This window comes from Petaurus breviceps, unplaced genomic scaffold (genome assembly GCF_028583685.1).
Source record: "Petaurus breviceps papuanus isolate PSGF00001 unplaced genomic scaffold, PetGlider_PUasm1.0 98, whole genome shotgun sequence".
NCBI lineage: Eukaryota > Metazoa > Chordata > Mammalia > Diprotodontia > Petauridae > Petaurus > Petaurus breviceps.
In genome coordinates, this window is record NW_027187460.1 from 20614974 (window position 1) to 20642810 (window position 27837).

Consider the following 27837-nt stretch of genomic DNA (forward strand, 5'->3'; position numbering starts at 1 on the left):
CTTCCTTCCTTCCTTCCTTCCTTCCTTCCTTCCTTCCTTCCTTCCTTTCTTCCTCCCTCTTCTCCCTCCCCCTTCTTCTCTTTTCTCCCTCCTCTCTCTCTGTCCACACAGGGAATCATAACTTTACCTGCAGGTGCTCTACCCAAAGGAATATAAATTTTGATCATTGAAACCTCACAAGATACCTTGGGGTTTATGGGCTAGATTTCTTTTTTTTAAGGACCATGCCTTAAACCTAAATCACTCTGATTCTCATTGATTGTCCAGCAATAGGTCCTAGCCCAAGCCTACCTTGGTCATTGTTTGGGTGTTGGTGGCTCATAAGGAGTATAAATAGCAATTGCTTCTGTTTTGGCCAGAAGCCCTAGAACCTTACCCTCCAAGAATGATTATATTTTATTTATTTTGATAAAAGAGGCCATTTTCTACTTCATTTCTTACCTGACCTTATTCACTGAATGGGCATTGCCTCAGACAAACTGAGATCCATTAAAAACCTTAGCTGAAAAGACCAAGGTATCTCACTACATCCTGGGCTATCTGCAGCCATCCTAATCTATGTCTTGCCACTAGACCCAGATAGTTCCAGAGGAGAGAGTGAGGTTGGTGACTTTGTACAGTCCTCTCTCATTTAAATCCAATTCACTTGCAAGTCATGACATCACCTTCCTGATGTCATGGTCCTCTTTGAGAATAAAGGACAAACAACAATGAAAACCAAACTAAAAAATTCAGTCTCAATTGTTTGCATGATTCTGGTATTTTTAGTGCAGTTTTTTCACAGTAATTTCTAAAATGTTATTGATATCTTTTGTTTTTATATCAACTTCATTTCCAAATATATCTTTCCCCCCACTACCCTATAACTCATCCCCCATAACATAGGCAGCTAGGTGACACAATGGATAGAACATTGGACCTGGAGTCATAAAGACATGAATTCAAATCCAGTCTTACACACTTATTAGCTGTATGTGTGACCTTGAGCAAATCAATTAATTTCTGTTTTCCTGTTTCTTCAACTGTAAAACGGGGATAATAACAACATTTATCTTATAAGGTTGTTGTACTTTCCTTACCACTTCCAGGCCCTCCCTCTATCTCCATCACTCAATAACCTCTCCTCCTTTGAAATTTTTGCTACTCATATCTATCATCCAATCAAAATCCTGGTAGATGTTGCCTATATACCCCCAGATCACTCCCCTTCTTTCTCCAATGTGCTTGGTACAGGACTCAAAGTCTTTCTCTCCTCCCTAACTCCTGCCCTCATACTAAGGGACTTCAGCATAAATATTTACTCTCCTCAAATACCCTAAATACTCAGTTCCTAAACCTACTCATTTCTCATGAGCTACTCCTCTACCCTACCTCAACAACACACAAATAGATGATCATGCCCTTGATCTTGTCATCTCCCACAAATGTACCATTTCTGTGTTCAGTACTTCCAAAACCCTCTTATCTGACCTTTATCTTTTGACCTCTTCCTCTGCCTTTCTTTACAAAACCCTACTCTTCATCCACACCATGATGTCTAATCCCTTGACTCCTCAATTCTTTCACAGGCTAGCAATTCTTTCCTTTTCTCCCCATCTTGACCTCTAGGTGAAGCAATTCAAATCTACATTGTCTTCCTCTAAGCCCCCTTATCATATCCCTGATTATACCCAGCCAAGCCTCAGTCTTGGATCATTCTCACCATTCACCATCATCTTCACTCCTACATACAGGCTGCTAAATGAAGATGGAAAAAGTCATACAGCCATTCTTACTAGTCCATTGAATATTTTGTTCTACAAACCCAACTGGGTCCTCACTGCCACTAGGTAATCTTACTACCCTTATCAATTCACTACCCCACTCTCTGCAGTGGCTCCTCCAAATTTTTTCATCCTTCCTCATATCTCCCATGGCTCCCCCTTCTCCCACTCTCAGTTGAGAACTTTCCTCATATTTTACAGGAAAAAATTGAGGCCATTCAGCATGAACTCTGACTTCTCCCGTCTTCCTTATCTCCTATCACTCAAATGCCTTCTTCTACTGTCTCCTCCTTCACTCCCATTTCATATGTCTCTTCATCATCTAGCCCCCTCTTACCTTTCCATCTTCTTGTATCTAATTCCCCAGCACATGCTCCCACCACATACATAGACAGAAATCCAGCAACGCTAGCCTCCTTTTTGTTCCACGAATAAGACATTCCAACTCTCAACTCTGGGCATTTTCTCTGACTGTGACTTGTGGCTGGAATGTTTTCCTTCCTCTGCTCCACCTACTGACCTTTCTGGCTTCCTTTAAGTCTCAACTAAAATCCCTTCTTTTACTGGAAGCCTTCCCTAACCTCTCTTAATTGTAGTGCCTTGCTTCTATTAATTATCTCCTATGTGCATTGTTTATATTTGTTTGCATATCATCTCCCCCATTAGATTGTAAGCTTCTTGAGGGCAGAGACTGTCCTTTACCTCCTTTTGTATGCCCAGTACTTAGCATAGTGCCTAGCTCCTAAGAGGCACTTAATAAATGTTTCTTGATTTTTTTATTAAGGATCAAATGATATAAAATTTGTAAACTGCTTAATACAGTGCCTAGCACATAGTAAGCACTATATAAAATGCTTATTTCATTCATCTTCCCCCTTATAACAAAGAAGAAAATAACGGGGGAGGGGAGAAAGGGATTCAGCAAAACTAACCAATACAGCAATCTAATATGACAGTATATGCAGTGTTCTATACCCATAATCTCCGACTCTGCAAACAAGGGAAGAATGTATATTTTCTCTTCTCATTTCCAAGACCAAGCTCAGTCACTATAATTACACAATGTTCAGATGTTCAGAGGTGTTTTGGTTGGTTTTCTTTCTACTTCTATTCATGTTGTTGTAATCATTATGTATATTGGGGTTTTTTTTGGCAGTAATTCTTAGCTCTTAGTTTAAACTTAGCTAATGAGAAGACTGGGCCAAGTCTAAAAGTGAAAAATACTGCCAAAGAACTTAAGAAAGTGAAGTTACAGGAAATAAAAACTGTTGTTTTCTTTTTATCAGCTGAAGTGGAGTATTAAAGTAATTTGACTCAATCCAGATAGTTCAGACCAAACAAATTCCAATTAATGAAGAGTTCTGGCTATATTTCATAGGACTGTTGGAGTCAAATCTTGCTTCTGTCATTTACTAACTATTTGACTATAGGAACCTCAGGGAACTTTCTAAGACTTATTTAATGAGTTATAGAGCCCTGATGGTAGAGGAGTTCCCAGTAGAGGCAGTTCTCACATCAGGAAAATCATAGACCCTTGACATCTTAAAATCATGATGATCCCTTACATTCATTATCACTATAGAGTGTATAAAGTGCTTTCTTATGTATACTCGCATTTTAATAGGATAGAGATGTCCTTATGTCTATTTGATTGGTGATGAAATTGAGGCTCATAGACATGGAATGATTTATCATGATCAAACATAGCTCATCAGTGGCTGAGCTAGAAGTCAAATCCACCTCTGGCTTTGAGCCCAGGACTTATTCATGCCTGTACAATATTATTATACCCATTTTTCTGATAAGATGGTTTTAGTATCAGAAAATTTGAATCATATGCCAAATATCAAATAGATAAGAATTTCTTTATCATTCACCCTGAATCTTTCCACCCACTCCCCTATAACCACCACATACATGTGCACTCTTCAATTAGTTTAGAATAATGTACTAAAACAGAATGGGGATACTAAGTGGTATATTCAGTGGGCCTGTAGGCAAGCTTGAAAAGTAGTTCTTGAGAAAAAGCTGTACTGGCACTCTAGGTATCCTAGGCATTACCTAAGCAGCTTAATAGAACAGTGGGTAGAGTGCTGAGCATGGATGACTTGAGTACAAAGCTAGTTTCAGAAATGTGCAAGTTGTGTGATCCTAGGCAAATCAATTAACCTCTTTCTGCCTCAGTTTCCTCAACTGTAAAATCAGGATAATAATAGCACCTACCTTCCAGGGTTGTTGTGAAGGTCAAATGAAAGAATTGATGTAAAGTGCCTAGAACATAGTAAGCATTTAAAATATGCTTGCTTCCTTCCTTCCTTCCCAGACCTTTCCACTAGGACCTGGATTAAGGCGGCCAAAGGTGATATGTGAGGTGACTGAAAGTGGAGTCAGAGATGAGACATAGGTTTCAAACTTTGGCAACTCGGAGGATGGAGGCACCCTTGAAAGTAATAGGAACATTTGAAAGAGGAAAGGGTTCAAGTGAAAACAAAATGAGTTCTGTTTTGGACATGCTGACTTTAAGATGTCAATAGGACATTGTAGCAGCAAGCACCCTAGCATACCCAGGATGGCTGCTAGCACAGGTTCTTTGATCTGCTTTTCTAAAGGAAAGAAACTCGAAAAGGGTTAACAATCTTAGTTTAAGCAAACATATATCATTTACCTAGTTCAGAGGGAAAAGTCAGCCCCCTGAACGTCAGAGAATACAAATAGAAGTTACAAGCAGACAAAAATACAGACAGAGAAAATAACACAATTCAGAAGACTGACAGACGGGGCTTCTTAGCTGTCTGACCATTACATTCATACCTATTTAGTCACCAGAGTAAGAAGCACCAACATCTGGGTTTTCAAAGCTGGGGGGCTCAATGACTGCCCAGAATCTCATTGGCCAAACCACACAACTCTTCCCAAAGTAAGCCCCAAAGCAAAATCTTGCCTCACAGGTATATATGGCATTCTCCAGGGTCAGAAAACCTCACAATCCTTGTGATCCAATTGACTACAAAATAACAAAAGTTGTGCCTTCCTGAAAAACGAGCCTCCCACCATAGGCTCCATGTGACCACATGCAGCCTATTAGGGGACAGAGTATATTTTCAAATCAGGAAAGGTCCTCAAATTCACCTAAGCCTATTAGGGGGCAAGGAAGATCTTCAAATTCCTATTACCATTACAGACATCTAGTCCAAAATATGCAACAAGCAATTGTTTATATAAGACTGGAGCTCAGAACAGAGAAGGCTGGACAAATAAATCTGAGAGTCATCTGCATAGCGATGATATTTGAATTGGCAGGAGTTGCTGAGATCATCAAACAAGATAAGAGAGAGGGAAAACTTAAGAGGAAGATCTAGGACAGACTCTTGTTGACACCCATGGTAAATGGGCATGACCTATATGAAAAGTTAGCAAATAAAACCAAGAAGGAAAGAGTGGTAAGAAAAGTAGAAATAGAACAAAAAGAGTTGTATTAAGAAGTGGTCAAAACAGTAGAAACAGAACAAAGTGAGTCACCTAACATTTGAACTATATTGGATTAGCTTGCATTAGATTGACTTGTATTGAATGAGAGAAATTACTATGCCTAGGACTCACCAGGTAGACTTTGGTTGTCCTTGTCATTTGTCCTTCCTTCTCAAAGAGGACCATGACATCAGGGAAGTGATGCCATGACATGCAACTGAATTGGACTTAAGTGAGGGAGTGCTATGCAAAGTCACCAGCCTCACTTTCTACTCTGGAGCCATCTGGATCCAGTGGCAAGATACAGAACAGGACAAATGGAGATGGCCCCCATGCAGTGGGAGACCTTGATCTTTTTAAGCTAAGGTCTTTAACAGGACTCAGTTGACTGAGGCAATACTTTCAGTGATTAAGGCTAGGTAGAACATGAGGAAGAGAATGGCCTCCTTACCTGCTCCAAAAAAAAATAATAATAATAATAAATTTAGGAGGAGAAGACCCACAGGATTTCTGGCCAAAACAGAAACAACTGCTACTTATTCACTCTGATAAAATCAGGACCCAAACAATGACCTAGAGAAGCTTAGCCTGGGACTTATTATAGGATTTGAGGGCTGAAACTTTTTTTTTTTTCTTGAGGACCATGCCTTAAATTCAAATCATTCTGGCTCTCACAGCATTGGTAACTTTGGAATAAAAGAATCAAGATGTCATATTATACAGGATGAGCAAAAAACAGGTTACATTATTGACTCTCAGATTTAGGAGGGAAATTAGAGGGCATTTAGTTGAAACCTTACCTCAACCATGAATATGCAATATCCCATAGAAGGAATCATCCAACCTCTGTTTAAACACTCCCAATGAAAGGAAAACCAGTATCTCCTAAGGGGTACCCTTCCATTTTTGCTGACATTGGCCCCAGTTCTGCCTTTGGGAATCAAGTACCATCAGAGAGCTCCTGTTTCTGATTTTTCAGAGAAGTTGTATTTCCCCTCCTCTCAAACTCTTCCGTTAATAAGCTTACTTTTTGGGAAGGACATGCACATTTAGTTATTCCTAAGAACCTCTGGAAAAACATTATAGGTCCATGAAATTTACTAAAATATTGTGGTTTTATCTGGTTGCTTCACATACAATCTAATAAACTTATGAAAGAATCTGGATGTTACAAGTTTTTTTTTTTTTTTGGGGGGGGATGTAGCAGCAAGAACGCCAAGCGTCCTCAGGGTTTGCTGCCCATACAGGTTCTTGGATCTGCTTTGTTAAAGGAAAGCAACTCAAAATGGGTTAACAAGTTTACTTTAATCAGTCAGACATATATCGTTTACCTTGTTCAGGGGAAAGAGGTCAGCACCCCGAACTTCAAAGCATACAGGCAGAATTATCAAGACAGAAACAGATCAAGTAGACAGATTTCCAAACTGTCCAACCATTACATCCATACCCAGTCAACATCTGGGTTTCCACATCTGGGTTTTTCAAAGCCGGGAGACTCTCAACAATGGCTTCCCAGAATTCAGATCAAATCACAGTACACTTCTCAAAGTGAGTCCCAAAACAAAGCTACACATCAGGGCTTATATAGCCTTCTCCTGGCTCAGAGAATGTAACAACCTTATTGACTCACTCACTGGCCAATCAAGAAGTATCTATTGAAAAACAAGCCTCCCTCCCCAGGCTTCAGGTGCATTTTAGCCTAGGGGCAGGGAAGATCTTCCAAATTTGCATTCCCATTACAGGGGGTTAGGAGGGAAGATGTTTAATTATATATATCTAGCATTCATATCAGGCTTCAAAGTTTGCAAAGTACTTTACAAAAATTATTTCATTTCATCCTCATAACAACCATAGGAGGGAAGTTCTGTTAATATCTCCATTTTATAGATGAAGAAACTAAGGTAGGTGGAGGTAAAGTAACTTACTTTAGGTCATACATCTAGTTAGGCTCTGATGTTGGATTTGAACTTTGATCTTCCTATCTCCAGGACCAGTGTTCTATCCACTGTTCTACCTATCATGATGCTGTTCTATAAAATCTCCAACTAATATAATTTAACTTTTCCTTAATCATTTCCAGTGATGAGGGAACCAATATGTCTTAAGGAAATCAATTCCATTGTTTAATCAATCAACAATCATTTATCAAGTTCTAGGCATTGTACCAAACATTAGGGATACAATGAACAAAAAGAAATAGTCCTTTCCTTCTAGAAGTTTTTATTTTAACTTGGGAAGCAATAAACAAAATGGGTAGCTAGATGGATAGATACATAGAAGATAGATTAGATAGATAGATAGATAGATAGATAGATAGATAGATAGATAGATAGATAGATAGATAGATAGATAGATGATAGATAGACAGAAAGATAAAAGAAAGAATGAATGAAGCCAAGGTACTAACCCTCCTCTTTTGTCCACTACAAGACCTCCACAAACAAAGAACAGGGTTCAGTTACTCAGCAGCCTGACCTCTAATTAGAAGTCTTAAGTTTTCTTTTCTAATATTCTTAGGCTCATTAAATCCCAGCCCCAGCATAATGTATTAAAACTTAGATTTTAGTTCATGACTAGTATTTCACCCAAAGATGGGAATAGAAAAGTACTTGCTATACAATATGTATCAGGTATGGGACAGGTATTTATTTCCTACACACAAAAGAAATACTTAACACAAGATTCTCATAAGCATGCATTGACAGAAAGACAAATTAAGTGTCAGTACTCACTACTATGTTATTATACTCTGCTAGTACATTGATACTTAAAACCATCTAAATATAAAACACTTTACAGGATTACTGATTAAACATTTTACATTTCCCCTCAGTTCAGCACTATCTCCCTCAAAGTCTATGTCTTCTAGCAAATCAGTCCAGGATTAGGATGATAATCCATCCCATGGTTATTTTCTCCAAGAGTGCTATGGTGGGTGCCAAAGGTTCTCCCAAACTGAAGCCAGTACCAGTTAAGGAACCAGAGTATTCAAGTTTGTAAAACTCACAAGGTGGCCTTCTAGGTTGGATACATCCATCTCAGGATTAATATTTGTTCATCTAAGGTTAGGAAGAAAATAAAAAACACAGAAGATGCAGCCCCAAGCCCAAGATCAGGCTCACCTAGACAAGACATAGCCTTTAGTTTTCATTTGCTCAAATGGCAGGCACGCTTAAGTTGGGCAAGCTGAACTTTCCTAATCCTCATAAGTGAGCTCCTTACCACATGGAAAGTCCAAAGAGGAGTCAAGGACAAAGTTGCTCCCTTTTTTTAAAAGTCCCGTAAGCTGCTCTTCCTGCTCAGTGACCAGCAAAGGGATTGATTGCCTTATCATCTTAAAGCACCAAGTTCCCTCTGAATTGTATCATGCACATAGACTGACAGGAGAAACCAAAGGTCTTATCATCTACCATCATCCAAATGCTGAGCTAGCATATGTGGTCATCCAGAATCAAGAAAGGTCATTTGGCATATGCCCTATTCATCTCTCTCTCTCTCTCTTTCTCTCTCCCTCTCTCTCTCTCTCTGTGTCTCTCTCTCTGTATATGTATATATACACATATGTATTTGTTATATATTTCTATATAAAACAATATATAATTTATATATAACTGTGTATTATGTTTATATATATTCTATATTTTATATGTAGTATACCAATATTATATGTGTTTTCCGATAGAAGAGTATAGAGATATATCTATATGTGTATATATGTATTCATATCTATGCATATATCATGTTGTGTGTCTTGTGCATGTACACATGAGTAAAACATGCAAAGAAAAAACAAGTTTGGGAAGGGGGAATCAGCATTGGAGGCATAAGGAAACCAAAAAAGGTCTCCTGTAAAAGCTAACACTTGAGTTAAATTTTGGGTAAAGGTAAGGATTCTTAGAGACAGAAGTAAGGAGGGAAGTGCCTTTCAGAAAGCTCAAATCAGGTGATTCATATTAGCAAATAACACAAATACCATCTATGTATTATATAACTTTCAAAAATATTCCAGGAACAAACTCACTTTTTTGAGTATTAAAAATTAAAGCAAATCTTGAGAAACTTAAATTTCATTAAAATTCACCATGAGTCAATAGATAAAAATAATAACCTTAGCACAAAGTATTAACCTTTTTAAATTTCCAAATTATATTAGAGGTTCTCTATTCCCATCCACCCACCCCAAAGCATCCAAGTTATGCCTATATGCATAATCCTTGAGGGCAGGGAACCTTGTCTTCTACATTCTTCTATCATCTCTTGAAGCACAGAACAGGGGACATTGGACATTACACTTTCAAAACTATCCATCAAAAAAAAAAGTCAGGCCAGCTTTTGCACCAAATAGGGAAGAAAGCATATAATCCTAGGTTACCCATACAGCTTGCAAGAACACTGTAAGATAGTACAAAAGTCACTACCCTCATTCTATACAGGAAGGAACCAAGGCTTTAAGTTACTTATTTAACCTATGGCTAGTAACTGGAAGAATTAAAGCTTAAACTCAGGTCTTGTCACTCTAAATCTGTTCAACAACCAACACTTCTAGCCACCGTAATATCAGTGCCTCTTCCATGGAGCCCCTGGTGGTAACCAAGGAGAAGAAAACCTCCAGGTCAGGATCTGTTAAAGAAGATTCATTCATTCAATCAGTCAGCTAGCATTATTAATTACTTATTGTGCCAGGTACTCTGCTAGGTACTGGGAAAACAAAAATAAAAGTCCCTGCCCTCAAGAAGCTTACATTCTATCAAATGAACTAATATGTCAATATCAATGATAAATGCAAAATAATTTGCACTTTAGAGATTTTTTCTTCATATAAAGTTAGTGAAAGCCAGAGAGGTTAAGCAACTTGCCCAAGGTCAATGGATATTAGTTGTAGAGCTGGGACTCTGTTAAATCTTTGACTCTCAGTTCAATGCCTCACTCTTTTAAACAAGTACCACCTCTGAAGAAGTGCATCATGCTCATTGTCATCTAACTACAGTTTTTGCCAAGTTATTATTCATTGTATCCCATCCAGTACAGAGTCTGCCCACTCCTGTGCTTGTTACCTGGTACCCCTCTTTTCTCTTTATGACTCACATGTCTCTCTATTTTTATTAAAGTGCTTAATAATAACCATTGATCCCTCTTACGCAGAAGCATCAACTGTGAGCATATGTAATTAGAAATCTGCCAAGTCACCAAGGCAGTTATGTAACTCAATAATTGGGAAATTTCATCTAGTATCTCTGTGAAAGTGATATGCTAAACACTCCCACCTCCAAGGCAGGTGAGGGAAAGATCCCACTGAGAATCAGCTCAGTTTTTTTGCATTTCTAGTCTCATAGATGACTCACTCAGAAGCCTTGGGGATGTGTATGTGTGAGGGGGTCAAAGAGTGACCAGGGGAGTAAGTCATCCTCATCCCAGCTTCACCATTTAGCACAGGAGAAGATACTGCAGTGAAGTCCCGTGGAACGTGACAGGGATTAATGCAGTTGTTTACAAGGCATTTTTCAGGTCTCCTAAAGGAAGGCATAGCAGTGGGTAGACTTTAAATACGATAGAATACAGTGTCATTTTGTGAACTCTTTCTAACGTCTCTGATGTTTACAGGGGCTAAGCAGGACTTGAGGCTTTCAACCTGAAAATCCTTATTTTAACCCCTCCTTTCCTTCCCAGTTTTTGAACTGAGTTAAACAGTTTCTCTGTTTTTTCTCTGTCTCTCTTTGTCTCTCTGTCTCTGTTCATCTTTCTCTTTCTCTCTAGCTGTCTGTATCTCTGTCTCTGTCTGTCTGTCTCTCTCTTGCTCACACACATACATACACACATACATACACATACACACACATACACACACACTATATTCCCTTATGCTTCCCTCCCCCAGATAAGTAATACTGAAATGACCAAAAATTGAGTGACCAGAAGATATGATAAAAGTCTAGAGATCTAGCTAGGTTTCTAAGAGCTTGTGACTTGACCCAGGAGTCTGTTTTTATGAAAATAATAGCTCTCATTTATATAGGATCTTTGTACAAGAGTTAGTGCATTTATTTTAAAGATGAGGGAACTAAACTTTCATAGAATTTGGGGGCCTTTGAGATCATCTATGTCAAGGGTTTTTAATCTGTAGTTCCTAGACCACTAAAGGGTCTATGGATAGATTTCAAGGGATCTGTGAATCAGGATGGGAAAAATAAATCCTTATTTTGATTAACTTCTAAATAAATTTATCATTTCCATCAACTATTTTAAAATGTTCTTGTAAGGAGTCTGTAGGCTTAACCAAACAGTCAAAAAGGTCCAAGATACAAAAAAGTTCAAGCATCCCTTATTAGGCCAGCTCCCTTTATTTCACTGATTAGAAAATTGAGTTCCTGAGCAGGTGATTTCTCTAAGGCTCCACATACCAAATATAAGAGATAAGATTAGAACCCAGTCTAGCTCTTCTGACTTTAAATACAGAGTTCTGTCTACCATGCTGTCTGAATCTCCAAAAGGACCTAACTCACTTTTAACTCCTTACTGCTTAGAATGGATTATATTTTATTTTCTTTTTTCTTTTTTTAGTTAATTTTAGTTATTTTATTCTGAACTCTCTATTTTAAATACTTTCTATTTTTAATATTTTTCCCAAATGTCATTGTTTCTGAGTTGTCAGATTATTAATTTATTTTCAGAGAAATTTTCTAATCTTCACAAAATTTTAAAACATCTGGACATATTTTATTTCACCAAATACCCCTAGAGAAATCACAATGAAAAATGACACAATGAAAAATGATAGAAAATCCCAATGTCATAAATTTACATTTTTCTCAATGATGTGAGGTGGAACATTTGCATTCCACCAGAAAGTATCCTGAAACATTAAAGTCTGATGCCAAGAGTGTCATATCATTGAAGTCATTTTGCATTATAATTCAATTATAATATGTGTTACATGTAAATTATCTTTTGCCTACTGAATTTTTTTAAAAATATATTTCCTTGCCTTAGAATTTCATCCCCTGGAAGTCAAAGGATCATAGATCTAAAACTGAAGGGAATCTCAGAGGCCATCCAGTTCAACCTGTTCATTTTATAGTTGAGAAAATTAAGGCCTAGCTAGGTTAAGCAACTTTCCCAATGTCACCAAGTAGTAAGTATCAGAGCTGAGACTAGGGCTCAGGTCCTCTGCCTTCAGTCCCACTCTTCCCACTGCAGCATCTCTCTGTATATTGGATTTGTCCCAATTTGTCCAATTAGAAGTGACATTTGTAGGGGCGGCCAGGTGGCACAGTAAGAGCGCTGGCCCTGGTGTCAGGAGACCCGGGATCGGTTCCGGCCTCAGATACTTGGCACCCACACAAAAAATAACTGACCATGTAACCTTGAGCAAGTTACTTAACCCCAATTGCTTAAAAAAAATTTCATTTGCATTTGAGAGGTACTCCCCATTATTTTCCTCCAATTACACAACAGTTGGTCCAGCTGAGCATGAATTTATTTTAATCTGTTTAAACCATATGTCCTTGTGGTTAGGAAGCCATTTTCTGTGGTGCCTTAGGTCAAAAGTTCATGTTTTTAAAATGATAGAAAAAAGAGCCCTATTAAAAAATGACAGAATAAAGGAAAATGGAAAATATTGGGAGAGTATACTAATACATTGTTGGTGTAGCTGTGAATTTATCCAGTCAAAAGTCACTCTGATCCAGAAATATCCAAAATAGACCCATTCCCCAAAGTACTCAAAGAAAGAAGAAAGACTCATATGTATACTTTTTGTTGTAACAAAAACCTGAAACTAAGGGGCTGCCCAACAATTAAGGTGTGGTTGAATAAATTATGGTATATGAATATAATGGAGTATTATTGTCCTTAAGAAATGATGACTGGGACAATTTCAGAGGAACTGTTGTATGAAGTGAGCAGAAGCAATTTATCCAATAACAATTTATCCAGTAACAACAGCAATATAAGGGAAAAAAAGCTTTGTGAAAATTAAAATCTCAGCACAACACAATTTATAATTCTAAAAGATTCACAAGGAAGCGTGCTACCCATCTCTTGAAAGGGGATGGACAGTTTTGAACAAGGCGAATGTTGTTTGTTTTGCTTAACTATGTTTCTTTTTTTTTTTACAAGGATTGTTGTTTTGTTTGTTTTTTTTTTTTAATTTGGTAAGGTGGAGGATCAAGGCAGAGAAGCAAGCTAAAAAAAGAAAAGGAGAAAAGGAAAAAAGAAAAAGAAGAATTTTTTTTAAATGAATAGATAGGAAGGAAATTCAGAAGGAAACAGACAAGCAGGACAACTTTGAAAATTTACAAAGCTTTGAAAGTTGTAAACTTTATCATGTATTTTTTTTAAAAAGCAACTTATAAATAATATAGATTTATATTTTCACGTGTAATCTTTTTTTCTGTTCTCCTTTGCCCATGGGAATGTACTTGTTTGATGCTTGTTAAATTCAGAATAATTTTTTTAATGACAAAAATGATGGAAGCATAGAATTTCACAAATAAAAGGGACTTTAGTGACCATCTAATCTAATTTGAATGTACAAAAGAATTCCCTCCATGACATACTTTGTTCTATCTCCTACCTAATTACATTTCTTTTATTCAACTCCATACATATGTGCATGGATAAGAGACTGTAGAGTACAGTGAAAAAAAAAAGAGGGATAAACCTTGAGTTATGAGGCAGGAGGACAGAATTTCAGAGTTGGAAAGAATCACATTTCTAGGGGTGTCTGAGGTCAGATTTGAACTTAGGTTCTTCTGACTTCAGGTCCAGTACTCTCTCGATAATATGGGCTTAATAAATTATCGTGTCCTTCCTTTCTGTATACCCTAAAGTCTTTTTTACCTTTAATTGGAGACCTCCTGAAAGGAACAATCCACTCCTTCCTAAAGTAGCCCATTCTACTTTTGAATAATAATGTAGCAATTGTTAAGAATTTGTTCTTATATCAAGCATAAATTTGCTTTGTTTCAGTTTATACCCATTTTGCCAAGTTCTGCCTTCTGGGCCACACAGTAAAAATCTCAACCCTCTTCTACAAATCTGACATAAAAACTGAAGAAGAATTAGCGAGGCACCTGATTTGATAACATTTATTTAATAGTATTTGTTAATTACCTACTGTGTGCCAGGCATTGGGCTAAACACTCAAAAATACAAAGACCCTACCCCCCAAAATAGAAATCAATGCCTACCCTCAAGGAATTTACATTCTACTGGGGAAGAGAATATTTGTACAGACAGATAAATGCAAAATATATAAAAAGTAAATAGAAAGCAATTTCTGTTGTGTTAGGACAATCACAGAGATTAGGAAAGATCTTGTAGACAAGGCAGAATTTGAGTTAAGCCTTGAAGGAAGCTGGAAAGTCTTGGTGGCAGAGGTGAGGAAGGAGTGCATTCCAGACAAGGAGATAACCTGAACAAAGTCAGGGAGAAAGATATAGAATGTCTTGTACGAGGCATTGCAAATGGGCTAGTCAATTTGGAACACAGAGCTGATGAGGGGGAGTCAGAACTTAAATCTCAAAAGAAAGATTGGAGCTATATTTCAAAAGGCTTTAAAGACTAACCAGAGATATTTGCATGTATTCTTGAATAAGGATAGGGATTCAGGAGTAAAGAGAGGAGAAATGGGATAGGAATCACCATCTAGGGAATTGCTGTACACTCCTAAACAGAAAACTATGTGTGGTCAGACTAATGCTTTGGGCATCTCCATTTGGCTTCTATGGAGAATGAGACAGAAGGAAGGAACAAGAAGGGAGAGAGACCAACAAGGAGGCTGGGGACCATGAAGTAGGGAGAAAGCAAGAAATTAAAAAAAAAAAAACCTTGTGGAGGTAGAAACAATAAGACTCACCAAGAATTAAACAAGAGTGACAAACAAGAAGACTTAACAGCAACAAGACTTGATCAGTGACTTTGCTTATGGTGCCCTTGATAGAAATAAAAAATGTAGAAAGAGGAGTGAGTTTCAATGAGTATAAAGCATTTTTTAAAATATTTATTTATTTTATTCTGAACTTGAGACAAAACAAGCATTCCTGTAACAGTAGAATGGGAAAAAAAGATTGCACATGAAACTGCAGATCTATTAAACACAACTTGGTATTTATTTTAAATATATAATAAAGTTATCATGTGACTTCCTTTTTTGTTGTTTTTTCTTTTCTTTTTTCATTTCCCCCCTCCCTGTGCTAGAGGTGGCTACTATTAGACCAATGTGTGTGTGTGTGTGTGTGTGTGTGTGTGTGTGTGTGTGTGTGTGTGTGTGTGTGTGTGTGTGTGTGTGTGTAAAATCATTCTATACATACTTCTATTTATCAGTTCTTTATCTGGATGCATTTCTGTAAGAATCCAGAGTGCAGAACTAATAATGAATGAAAGTTACAGGAAATAGCTTTCAGTTCATTATAAGCAGTAACTTCCTAATGATTAGAGTTTTCAAAAAATGGAGGGGGCTATCTTAGGCAGTGGTGAGTTCTCTACCCCTAGAGTTGACACAGCAATGATTGAACGAACACTTGTGAGGAATGTTGTAGGAGGAATTCCTCCATTAGGGTGGACTAAAGACCAACCATGAGATTTTCTGATCCTTTGTCTTCCTCCCATTATAACACTGGAAGAGATCTTAAGAGGTAACTTACTCCACACCTCTGCTTCTGAGATTGTAACCAAAAAAATTCAGAGAAAACAGTCTTGCCAGTCTCCAACATGGGTTTGACTTAAATGCCTAAGATTTTACATTCTTTTCTCTTTGTGTCTGTTTCTCTCCCTGTCTGTCCCTTCCTTCTCTCTCTTAACACCCACAGCTTGAATACACGGCTCGTCTGGACTTCCTCTGGCGTGTTCAGGCCAAAGAGGAGATCAATGAGATGAAAGAACTGAGGGAACACAATGAGAACATGCTTCGTAACATTCTGCCAAGTCATGTCGCTCGACATTTCTTAGAGAAGGATCGAGATAACGAGGTGAGTGTTTCCACTTCTGGGAGAGATGGTGGTAAAGCTTGGCCTATACTTGAATATCAATACCAACCCAGAAGGAAAATTAATGTTGACTTAAAAGAAAACAGAACATGGGCAGGTAGAAACCGAAATCCTTCCTATCTCATAACATTTAGGCAGCCAAGAATGATCCCTCTTCTATAAAATATAAGTCTCTTCAGGGGGGCAGCTATGTGGCACAGTGAATAGAGCACCAGCCCTGGAGTCAGGAGGACCTGAGTTCAAATATGACCTCAGACACTTAACACAAAAACTAGCCATGTGACCTTGGGCAAGTCACTTAACCCCAACTGCCCTCCAAAAAAGGCAAAAAAAAAAGTTTCCTCAGGGTAGGAGCTATTTTTTTCCAGTGGATAGAACATTGACCTTTAAGTAAGGAAGACCTGAGTTTGAATCCTTGCCCCAGACACTAACTAGCTGTGTGATCCTAGGCAAGTGACTTAGGCTCTTGACCTCAGGTTTCTCATCTGTAAAATGGGAATAAGAACAATAAAAAAAACATCTAATTGATAGGGTTGTTGCAAGGCTGAAATGAGATATTATATGTAAAACACTTTGTAAATCTTAAAGCACTAAGATGCTTGTTGTTGCTGTTGTTAAATACTGACTACCCTGGCCCCCACTGCCAGTTCTTCCATTCATTTCATCCCTTCCAAGGTTCTCCAATACTGTTAAAAGGGCTGAGGGTGTCTAAGTTTTCTGAAAATGGCTCCAGACCACACTGATGATATTCTTTCAAATATAGGAGGGTCTCCTGCACCATTTAACCACTAAAAGTCAGATTAGCTTTTATAAAGAAATATATACTTTAAAAGATATATTAATAAATATAAACAGCTTAACTCAGTTCCCATAGAGCAATCCCAGATTCAAGTCCAAAACCTATGCTGGGCTCCCTGTCTTCTCAGGGCTTCCCTTCAGGGCTGGTCAAGTACAATATCCCACCTGCAATTCTGGCTCCAAGGATCCACATGGCTCAAACTCCCAGGTCAGGTGAAAATTACTGCTGAAGCAAAACAGAAAAAAAAGAAAAAAAAACAATAGGCCCATTTATTTGAACCAGGGCCGAAAAAAAGTGGGAAGAAAGAACTTGGTTTAGTTCATCATGCCTACCACATGCGTGAACCGAGATGCTCACCCTTTGGACAGCAGCAGGAAGGAAAGAAAGTGATTGTCTTAGTCTGACAACTTTTAAAGATATAGCCTGTTCTAGCTACAAAGCCCATGAAAAAAAGCTACTACCACCCATGGAGGGTGAACATGAAGAAACAAGATGTCTCAATAGATAGTAGGCGATCTAGGCATGTACAAAGTACCATGCAAGCTCTGTTAGAATTATTATTATATTATCCCCAGTACTAGAGCCTTGAATGTTGTAGGTGCTTATTTTTTTTTCAAGTAAATTAGATTTTTTTCCTTGTTTTTATTTTGGTGGAGGCAGGGAAGGATCTGGTATTCTATTAGTATAGGGAGTTTACTGGAGAACTGAGTGGTCTATTGACTTGCCTGGGGTCACACAGTCAGTATTCATAAGACACAAGACTGAAATCCAGCTCTCCTGGACTCCCAGGCCCGATTTCTATTCCCTGCATGATGCTACCTCTTGAAATGAGCTTAATTGAATCAGGTACAATATCCAAATAGAAACTGGAAAGGATTCCTACAGGAGAAGGCAGCTAGGTTGAACCTTGAAATTAGACAAGGATTTCAGTGAGCGCAGATAAGGAGGGGGGACATTCCAGAGGTACCAAAGTCAGCTGATGACACAGTAGAAGAATGTTGGTCTTGGAATCAGGAAGGTCTGAGTTCAAATTCAACCTTGTTTTCTAGCTATGTGAACCTAGGCAAATCACTACCTCTGTTTGCCTCAGTTTCCTTACCTTTAAAATGGGGATAACCACAGTGCCTAACATGCAGAGTTGTTATGAAGAACAAATGAAATAATATTTGTAAAAGCACTTAACAATGGCTGGTACATTGTAGGCCCCAAATAAATGCTTAATCTCTTCCCTTTCCTCATTATCAGAGAAGGATGAATGCTAAAAGGCAGAAGAAATGTAGGATGAAATGAGATATCAATAGTCTGATTTGTCTGAAATATAGAGTATATAAAGGAGAATTCAATAAGATATACCTAGAAAGGTAGGTTAGAGTCAGATTACAGATTATCCTGTGAACAATCAGAGTTTTGAGCAAGTGAGTGAAATGGATAGAACTGTGCATTATGAAGATAATCTTGGCAGCTTTGGGAAGGATGGACTGGAGCACAGAGATGCTGGAGACAGGGAGATCATTTAGGAGGTAGTTATAATAATATGAGTGAAGAGTAAGAGAGTCCTGAACTAGGGAGGTGAGGGTGGGAGTCGAGAATTGGAAATGGATGGCAGAGACATTTTCAAGGTAACATCCATAGGATTTAGCGACTGCTCATATGTTGGTGGTATGGAAGAAAAAGGAATAAAGGATAAGGATGTTAATAAAATGGGGATAATAATACCTGCCCCATCAACAGTACCTCAAAGTAGTATTTTGAGAATCTATTTGTTCACTCATTCCTTTCCTCAATAAGCCTTTATGGAGCACTATTCTGCACCAAGCCCTGTGCCCAGGCCCTAGGGTTACAAAGTCAAAAAAGGAACATTTCCTGACCTCAAGGAGCTTGCATTCTAATCAGAGGAAAGAATATGTACACAATAAGTATATGCAAAATATGTACATGAGCATATGCAAGCATGAAATGATTTCAGAGCGGAAGCAGCATTTTTGAATTGGGAGAACAGAAAGGGCTTTCTGTAGCAGACATCACTTGAGCTATGTTTAGAAGTAAGCTAAGGACTCTATGAGGACAAAGTGAGAAGTGGGTGCATTCCAGGTGTGGTGTTTAAAAAGTTCAAGAGACATAATTTCTGGGTGATTTAATCATTTTATTAACAATGCCAGTATGTTTATTAATAAAAGGATGGTCATTTGACCATCTCTCTCAAGCCAAAGAAGCCTCATGGCGATGAACTCACAGTTTATATGCCCTACGAAGAGTAGGTATTCCTGAGGGTGGCAATCAATTCAGATTGGTTAATAATTAATTAGAGAATGAATATTACAGTGAGAGGCTGAACTATATTCCAATGAGGGTCTTGGGGATACATGACTTGAATTATCCATGTCTTAGTCAAAGAGATTTATCAATTTCCCTATCACTTGTCTGACAAAAAGGAGGATCCACATTTTCCCAAACCTGTCTGAGCAAATACAATGAGCAGGAATGAACCCATTAGCCCAAACTTAGAATTTATTTTACTGTCTTTGATTAGATTTCAACCATCCTGTCTGAATAAGTCTTTTTAAAAGATTTCCAATACTGGTTGATTTCTGGATGAGGAAGTAGAAAAGGAGGAAAAACTTTGATCCCGAAACAATAATTTTTATTAAATACAAGAGAAAAATATTTTCTCTCTTAGGGTTGAGTCAGTCTCCATGCAGAGCCATGGAGATAGAATGTTACCTATCAGAAATAGTCAGTTTGGATGGGAAGATACAGGTAATGAGGGGGAAGCCGTTTGTAATAGCTTGAAAAGAAAATAGGGAGCCAGATTTTGAAGGGTTTTTAAATGATAAAAAAGAGTTTTCATTTTATCCCAGAGACACTAGGGAGCAACTGAAGTTTCTTGAGCTAGGGTCAGAACTGCGCTTTCAGAACATTATTTTTTTTCTTTTCAATTTTATTGTTGCCTCCTGTTTTTATATCAAAGCTACTTCTTAATATAGCTCTTCCCCACACTCTAGACCAGTAAAGTTTCCCCTGTAACAAATATTTTAATAAGGAACAAAAAACATTGTCAAAATCAGCTGTCACTGTGACTATTGTCGGATAGCATTTGCATAGTCTGTTTCTTGTCTGAAAAGGAGAGAAATACATTCCCTGAACTCTTCTAGGGATATGTTTTGTAGCTCTGTGAAGGAGTGGTGGCAGGAAGACCAGTCAGTGGCTACTTCATTTTATTTGTCCATAACATGGAAAGGCTATTCAGCAAGAATACAGCATTTGCTCAGGTAAATCCAGCCCCTATGTCTCCATGAAAAGTAATACAGCAACATAGGATGAAGGTCTGAACTGGGAGAGTGGCAGAATGCTATGAAGAGAGAAAGGAGGGTTTTGAGAGAGACTGTGGTCAGGGTCTATCAACAATCAACAGGGTCTAGCAACTTATTGAAATATGTTGGGGGGGGGGGCAGGGGAAGGTGAGGGAAGGGACTTCTGAACCTGAAAAATTGGAAAGAGGTCTGTGCCCTCCACAGAAAAGGGGAAGTCAGGGAAAGGGCTGAATTTGTGGAGGAAAATAAGATGAGGTGTGTAAAGCCATTTTGAAAACTATAACATAAGTCAGACAGCACAACTTGGCAATAGGTAGGGACCAAAATTAAAATAGGCTAAACTTCTTCTGAGCAGATAGTTTAGGCTAGAGACAGACTGGTGATAGTTGGTTGCCAACGTGTCATGTGACAAACAGGAGCGTGCACAGTGGCAACCCTACATTTTTCTCGGGCTACCAGAAAGCCTTTGGCCACCACAAGCAGCCTGCAGGTCATATGTTGTACAGGTCAAATGTAAATGAACAAGCCTGTGCAAGGCATGTTACATCCATAGCTTTTCTTACTTTTATTCTCTTATTTTTTTTTAACTTAAACATTAGGGAAAAAAGGATTTCTGTATACACAGCAAAACACAAAAAGAGGATTGTATATGAGATCTTGAATCTGTATTTCTTTCTGCTTATTTTTTAAATGTTCAATACACTGAACATTTCTTTCCAAACTGTCCTTATCCCTGCCCTTCTGAATTCCCCTTTAGTTTTTCTCTGTGCACTTTTTAAAATGTTTCAGTGGATTTCCTTTTTTTTTCCTTTTTTCTTCTGTAAAATGAGCTGGTGAAAGAAATGGCTAAACCATTCCAGTATCTTAGCCTAGAAAACCCCAAATGGGGTCACAAAGAGCGAGAAACAACTAAACAACCTTTTTTCTTTTCCCTCTTAAAACCCTCAAATTAGAACCAATCCACCTTGGGGTCCTAGAGCTTGGGGTCCTGTTTTTGTTGTGGTGGGTTTTTTTTTCTTTTTTCTTTTTTTTTTTTAAGCTCTTCAATATCCTTTGAAGACTTTAACATGCTGCAGGAGGCAGGGGTGGGGAACCTGCAGCATCAAGGCCACATGTGGCCTTCTAAGTCCTCAAGTGCGGTGGCCTTGAGGGCACAGGTTCCCCATTCCCGAAAGTATTAGGCTCAGGAAGGAGTTGCTGCAGTTGCAGTTGTACTCTATCCCTCTTTGGAAGATTTGCAATCATTTCTGATACTGGAAGTGTGTGTGTGTGTGTGTGTCTGTGTGTGTGTCTGTGTGTGTGTGTGTGTGTGTGTGTGTGTGTGTGTGTGTGTTTAAATTTTCTAAACTCTCCAACTTTAATTCCCGAATTAGGGCTTTTTGCTAGGACCCACTCCACCCTGCCTTGTCCTCACCACCACCATCCCACTGCACTTTTGGTCCTGCTTATCTCATTCCGCCTCCCCTGGGTTCTTTGATTGGCCTCCCACCTCTAAGAGCTGGCTTCCCCCTCAGCCCCCACCCAGATCTTTGAGGTTCAGATTACTAGATCTTCAGGGCATACTATGGCTTCTCAGGACAGAACACAGAACTCAGAGCACCCTCCACTTGAGCTCTCACACTCAGTACTGTCATGCTTCTCTGGTCACTGCTGCACCCATTCTGGTGGCACCCATAGGGGTTGATATTGCTCCCCGAGGGCTCTGCTGTAGGCTAACAAGACTGGAACTTTTTAAAAAGGGGTCCTTCTCATTCAAAGCTATGAGACTGGGCAAAAAAAAAGTAAGTGTAGAATATACTTGTATTCTTGTATGTACCAGAGAAGGAACCCTTCTCTATTGGCTTTGGGAAGCTATGGACTTGCTTGCTTGCACAGGCACTGGCCCCCTTTTTTTTAACTGCCTTCGGGCTGCCGGTTGATTTTTTTGTGCAGTTCAATAATTGGAAAAAAAAAACATTGTGGTTTCTCATTGGATTTCTTAACCATTATTCAGTCTTATGTGAATTTCAGGTTTTTTCTGGAGTTAGTTTGGGGTAACTGGGCAGCCTGTCTCCATTCCAGCAGCCATCTTAGCTGGAAACAATAAACATTTCAGACAAGGACTATGGCATTTCAAGCTTAAAAGGAATATTTGAGGTCATCTAGTTCAACCCCCTTATTTTACAGATTAGAAAATTGAGGCTGACAAAGAGGAAATAACTTGTCTGAGGTCATAAACATATTTGGTGGCAGAGACAGGACCAGAATGCAGAGCCCCAATGGTATTATGATGTTTGGATGTGTGTGTGTGTGTGTGTGTGTGTGTGTGTGTGCATGAGAAAGAAAGAGAGGGAGACAGAGAGATAAAGAGAGAGAGAGAGAGAGAGAGAAAGTGTGTGTATGTCTGTGTCTGTGTGTGAGAGAGAGACAGAGTGAGGGAGAGACAGAGAGAAAGTGTGTGTGTCTGTGTGTGTGAGAGAGAAAAACATAAAGAGAGCAACAGAGACAAAGTGTGTGTGTGTGTGTGTGTGTGTGAGAGAGAGAGAGAGACAGAGAGAGAGAAAGAGAGAGGGAGACAGACAGAAGGAGAGAAAGTGTGTGTATGTCTGTGTCTGTGTGTGAGAGAGAGACAGAGAGAGAGACAAAGTGTGTGTTTCTGTGTCTGTGTCTGTGTATTCATATATGTGGGCAGGAATAGAAATGAGGGGGCTGGACTAGATGACCTCTAAGGTCCCTTCCATCTCTGATATTCTACTTGCAAGGTCCCTTCAAGTCTAAGTCTGAGTGTAAGGGTGATGCCCTAAAAATTCTGCTTACTCTTAAGTAATATATCTTAGGGTTTGGTTTGGTTTGGGTTTTTTGATTTTCTTCGTATTCCCAACACTTAGCACAATGGTTGGCTAATGGTAAGGGTTGAATGAATGTTTGTTGATTGATTGACTAACTGACTGACTTCCTACAATTAAGTAGGAATGGGGGTCAGCAGCCAGGATATTCAAGATCCCAGGGAAGATGATCAATTCTTTTCATTCTTAAGAAGTGGCAACATCTATTCTCAGTAGGATGAAGTGAGGAGTTGGGAAGAGGTGACCAGAGGGAGTGAATGAAGAAGCTAGACTGCTGCCCAATCTTCCTGACTGAGGTTGACACCTTCATTACATGGTTATTTTATGGAATTCTCTGAGTGTTAAATGCAGTCATATTCAAAGATGCCATAGAAAAAAAACATGTCCCAGAAACAATCACAATTTCTTTTTGGATCACAGGTTTCAGGATATTTCTCCAAAATTCCACTTTCTTTTCCTATAATAGTAGAATTGGGCCTCATACTTCCTCAGTGACTTGTCTCTTGAGTCCATTTTTGTGAATTTTCACTGACTGTCTCCTATTCCTGGAGTGCTTGCCTTCTTCATTTCTGCCCCTGGTTTTCCTGGCCTCCTTCAAGAACCATATAAAATTTTACCTCCTTCAATCTTCTAAATACTAGTGCTTTCCCTTTTAGATTGCCTCCAAGCTATCCTATACCAGTCTTACATGGTTGTTTTCACATTGTCTGCCCCCTTACACTATGAGTATCTTCAGGGCAGAGACTATTTTGTTTTGTTTTGGTTTGGTTTAGTTTTGCCTTTCTTTGACAGTATGCTCATAATAAAGACTTGCTGGCTTCATTACTACTCATCTTATTCTCCGGAACCTGTAAACTGGCTGTATTGGCTAGAGTTAGGAATGGGGAGGGAGGACAGGGAAGATGCTGTGCCTTGCTTGGAAATATCCTCCTCTCTTCCCCATCTACCAGGTGCTGGAGGATGCCATTTCACCCTATCAGCCTCATCCATAATGAATGGCATATTGGGGTTCTTGTAGATTTAATATAACAAATACATAATAAAAACATATCATGTATGGAGCACCATGTTGGGCTCTGGGTGAAATTAACATTTTAAATGACATGCAGTCCCTGCCCAGATCCAAGGGAAAGAGTACTGATTTTGGAGTCAGAAGACCTGTGTTTAAGTCTCATTTCAGCCCCTTACTTCCAACGTGACCTTGGAGAAATCACTTAAATTCACTGAGTCTTGGTTTTCTCATCTATTAAAAGGGGCAGGGGGTGGATTAGAGAGCCAATCCAAATCTATGGTACAATGAATATAAACACATCATGGAATGATAGGACATTTTGCATTAAATAGGACTTTGCATTCACTGATAATCTTGCAGGGCAAGGTTGGGGGTAAAGATAGATGGCAAACAGAAAGAGAGAAGCCAGTATTTCTAGACATTGACCTAATGCCAGGAATGTTTTACAGGCATCCAAGACTTTCTCCTGAAAGCCCATTCATTCTCTCTTCCAGGTCTCTGTCCTGGTTTCTATCTAGCTGTCTGTCTGTTTGCTTATCTGTCTGTTTAAGTACTCAGAGGGGATCTTTGTAAAGCACCCACTCTAGGAATCTGGATCTCCAGAGTTGGGGTGTATGCATATACATGTGTGTATGTGTGTGTATGTATGAAGATTGTGGGATGGGTAGAATAGCACTTCTATGATCAGAACTCCCATTTCTGTATCCCAGCCACAGTCCATTTGCTCAAACCCTGGCTCTCATACTTCCCTGGCTGTCCTTACTGTAAATCATTAGATATAAACCCAAGAAAAGTGGGTTCGAAGATTTGTGGCTTCAGTTCTTCAGCATTCATAGGACTATGCTTATGGTGCTTTGCTTTCCAGCAAAGGCATTTTCCACAGGGATTATTTCATGGGGAGATTTATGAATGAAACGGTGGCAGCAGCAGCTGGTGGACTTTGGGATAATCCTATGATTTAGAGCTGGCCACCAGTTCATTCCCTTCTCTCCAAAAACGATTCACTAAGCATGTACCCTAATCATTCCCTGGCAGATTTGTTTTCTTCTCTCTTGCTAACATGCTTGGGCTGCCAGAGGCTCTGACGTGGGCTGGGTCAGCCATTTCCTCTAGCTGCTTTTCTCTCATAATATTAGGCTTAGAAACTGCCTGTCTGCCTGGACACAAAGTGAATGCTACAGTTTATGTAATAATTCACTGTGTAAGGCTATCATGGGTCCCTGACCTACTTCATACCATCTGAGGCTGCCAAAACTGTTTTGTTTTTGCTTGTCCTTCCATAAAGGCATTGTGGTAGAGTGAGTTCCCTGACCTTGGAGCCAGTTATGTGCCCCTGGGCAAGTCATCTAATTTTTCTTTGCCTCATGCAGTGCCAGCCAGCATTGATAGAAGGAATTTCCTCATGTGAATCTTCCTGTATCAATAAAAACACAAGTCCACTACCTACATTCTAACCCAGCTCAGTGTCTCCTTCACCTGACACTCTATTGACTGCACACCAGAATTTGGTGCTTGGCATGCCCAGCACAGCCTCTATTTCATCTTAAACATTCATAATAAATAGATATGAGGCCTTCAATAGAGTCTACAAGTCTTTGACATCTTTCATTTTTTTTTCATCTTTATCTATACTTTCCAGCCTATTTTTCACTGTCTTCCCCTAAGCCCATTTTTGCATTGAAATAACTGAGTATCAATATAATTTGGAGGGTCTTATCAAGTCCTTCATAGGATTTCTCTACTTCCTCATCTCCTGAAACAGATGTTTACCCCAAAGCTACAATGATCTTCCTGGTAGTCTTCACTGACAATGCTTATCATGAGTCCTATAATGTGAGATAACTAGATATCCCATGAAATGATCATTCTTGTTGCCTTTGGGTAAGCACAAACACGTTAACTACATCCATTCTTTTATTTGCCTCTTTGGGGAGAACCAAGTAATTTTTCCAATTAGATGCAATTACCTTTTGCCTTCTAGCTCCATTTATACCAAGAACATCAAACTTGCTATGATTCGATTCTTAAAATAATATGTTCACTCATTGTTTCTTGGACAAGGACCTCACACCTAGAATATCAATAGTTAAGGTAATGTTTAGAGATGGTCTAAAAACTGTGATTTCTGGCACCCTCTGCCACCATCACTGTAGAAGTTGAATGGAGATGAACAGGACTGAGGACCACCATTCTGTATTTTTTTCCCATGGATTGCTGTGATCAAAGAATGTGCCACACAATGCCCAAGTTACTGAAAATGAACATTTCTAGAAGTAGTTAGCTTGGGCCACAAAAAAAACAGGTGCTATCTTCTCATTTATCCTTGTACTTAATGTCTTTTCAGCCAGGTAGAATGTTCAAAAAACTCCATTTCACTAACATAGCTTTCTAGACCCCAGGGTACTTTCTAGGTCAGTGTGAGACATCATGGGAGAACTTTTGTAGAGGATGTTCTGATCTCATAATTAATAATAATAATAATGTTATTAACCATGATTAAATGAAAGGCAGGAGTTTGCTTAGAAACAACTATATTTTTTCTGAAAAGCAAAATATTCTAGAAACTTTATTGATCTCATAATTTACCCAGTCTTTAAGTTAATTACTAAAACTGTGTATAGCATATTTCTCAAACCAACTTTTACATTACAAACATATAATCCTTCATCTCCTACCCCCTTAAATATCTTTTAAACTTGTAAAGGGACTCAGTTCAATCTGAACATATGATTTATTTGTCATCTTCTTGTAGGAAGAACAAGGGAGCTATGGGTAGAAAAAGATTTGGGCGTTAGAAAGATAGGGCTAATTGAAGGTTTATGTTTTCTCTCACTGTACAGAAAAAAAAAATAGTTCATTCCAGTCTGTGGAGAAATTGTGACTATTATCATTAAAAAAAAAAAAGGTAGTTAATTCACAACTGGGACATTCTTCCCAAGGTGATGTCCACCTAAACTGTTCTTAATTAAGCTATGATGAACAAGTCATGGGCTGCATCCTAGGGCTTAATGATGGCCTGGCTGATACTGATCATCCAAGACCAGTGAAAAAACTCAGCTGGTCATTAATCCTCAGGAAATTTCCTGCACCAAGGCTATGATTGCTATTCAGGGCTTAAAACAAAGATTACCCCCCCCCAAAAAAAAAAAACAGAGCTGCATATTTGCCTTGTGTGGGAGATGGAGCCGAAATTGGCTTGGACAGGATGTTTCCAGAGTTCCAATGCTCTGTCCTCTTTTTGTTTGGATTGTATGAATCATTTCTCAGCAACACACACACACACACACACACACACACACACACACACACACACCACAGTTTCAACTTGTATTGTTTAGCTAATAATAACTAGTTACCAAGTAAATGCAGGCAGGACCAACTTTGTTGTCTCCCCACATTTTATTTCAGTGAAAATGGAAATACCTTGGTATCTCAAAAATGTCCCTGCCTTTTTAATGCCTAGTATTCTCCTGCCAAACTCTAAGACTTGTTTCTGTTTCAATGCAATAAGTCATGCTTCAAGCTGTCATTTACACCTCAATGTGAATAAGGAATCTGAGAAAATGGTTTGATGGGGCAGGCAGAGTGATTTAATCAATGCAGTGTTGGACTTGAATTCAGGAAGATCTTGATTTCAATCATTCTTTCAGACGCTGGCTAGCATTGTGACTCTG

General features: G+C 38.8%; 1 protein-coding gene across 1 annotated transcript in view; it reads left to right on the top strand.

The window, feature by feature from the left end:
- ADCY8 (adenylate cyclase 8) overlaps window positions 1-27837 on the top strand; it is a 244167-nt gene that overhangs the window by 179200 nt on the left and 37130 nt on the right. The window contains exon 14 of the mRNA XM_069081301.1: window positions 16040-16198. Within this exon, the coding sequence (XP_068937402.1) occupies window positions 16040-16198 (159 nt within the window). The remainder of the gene's footprint in view (window positions 1-16039; window positions 16199-27837) is intronic.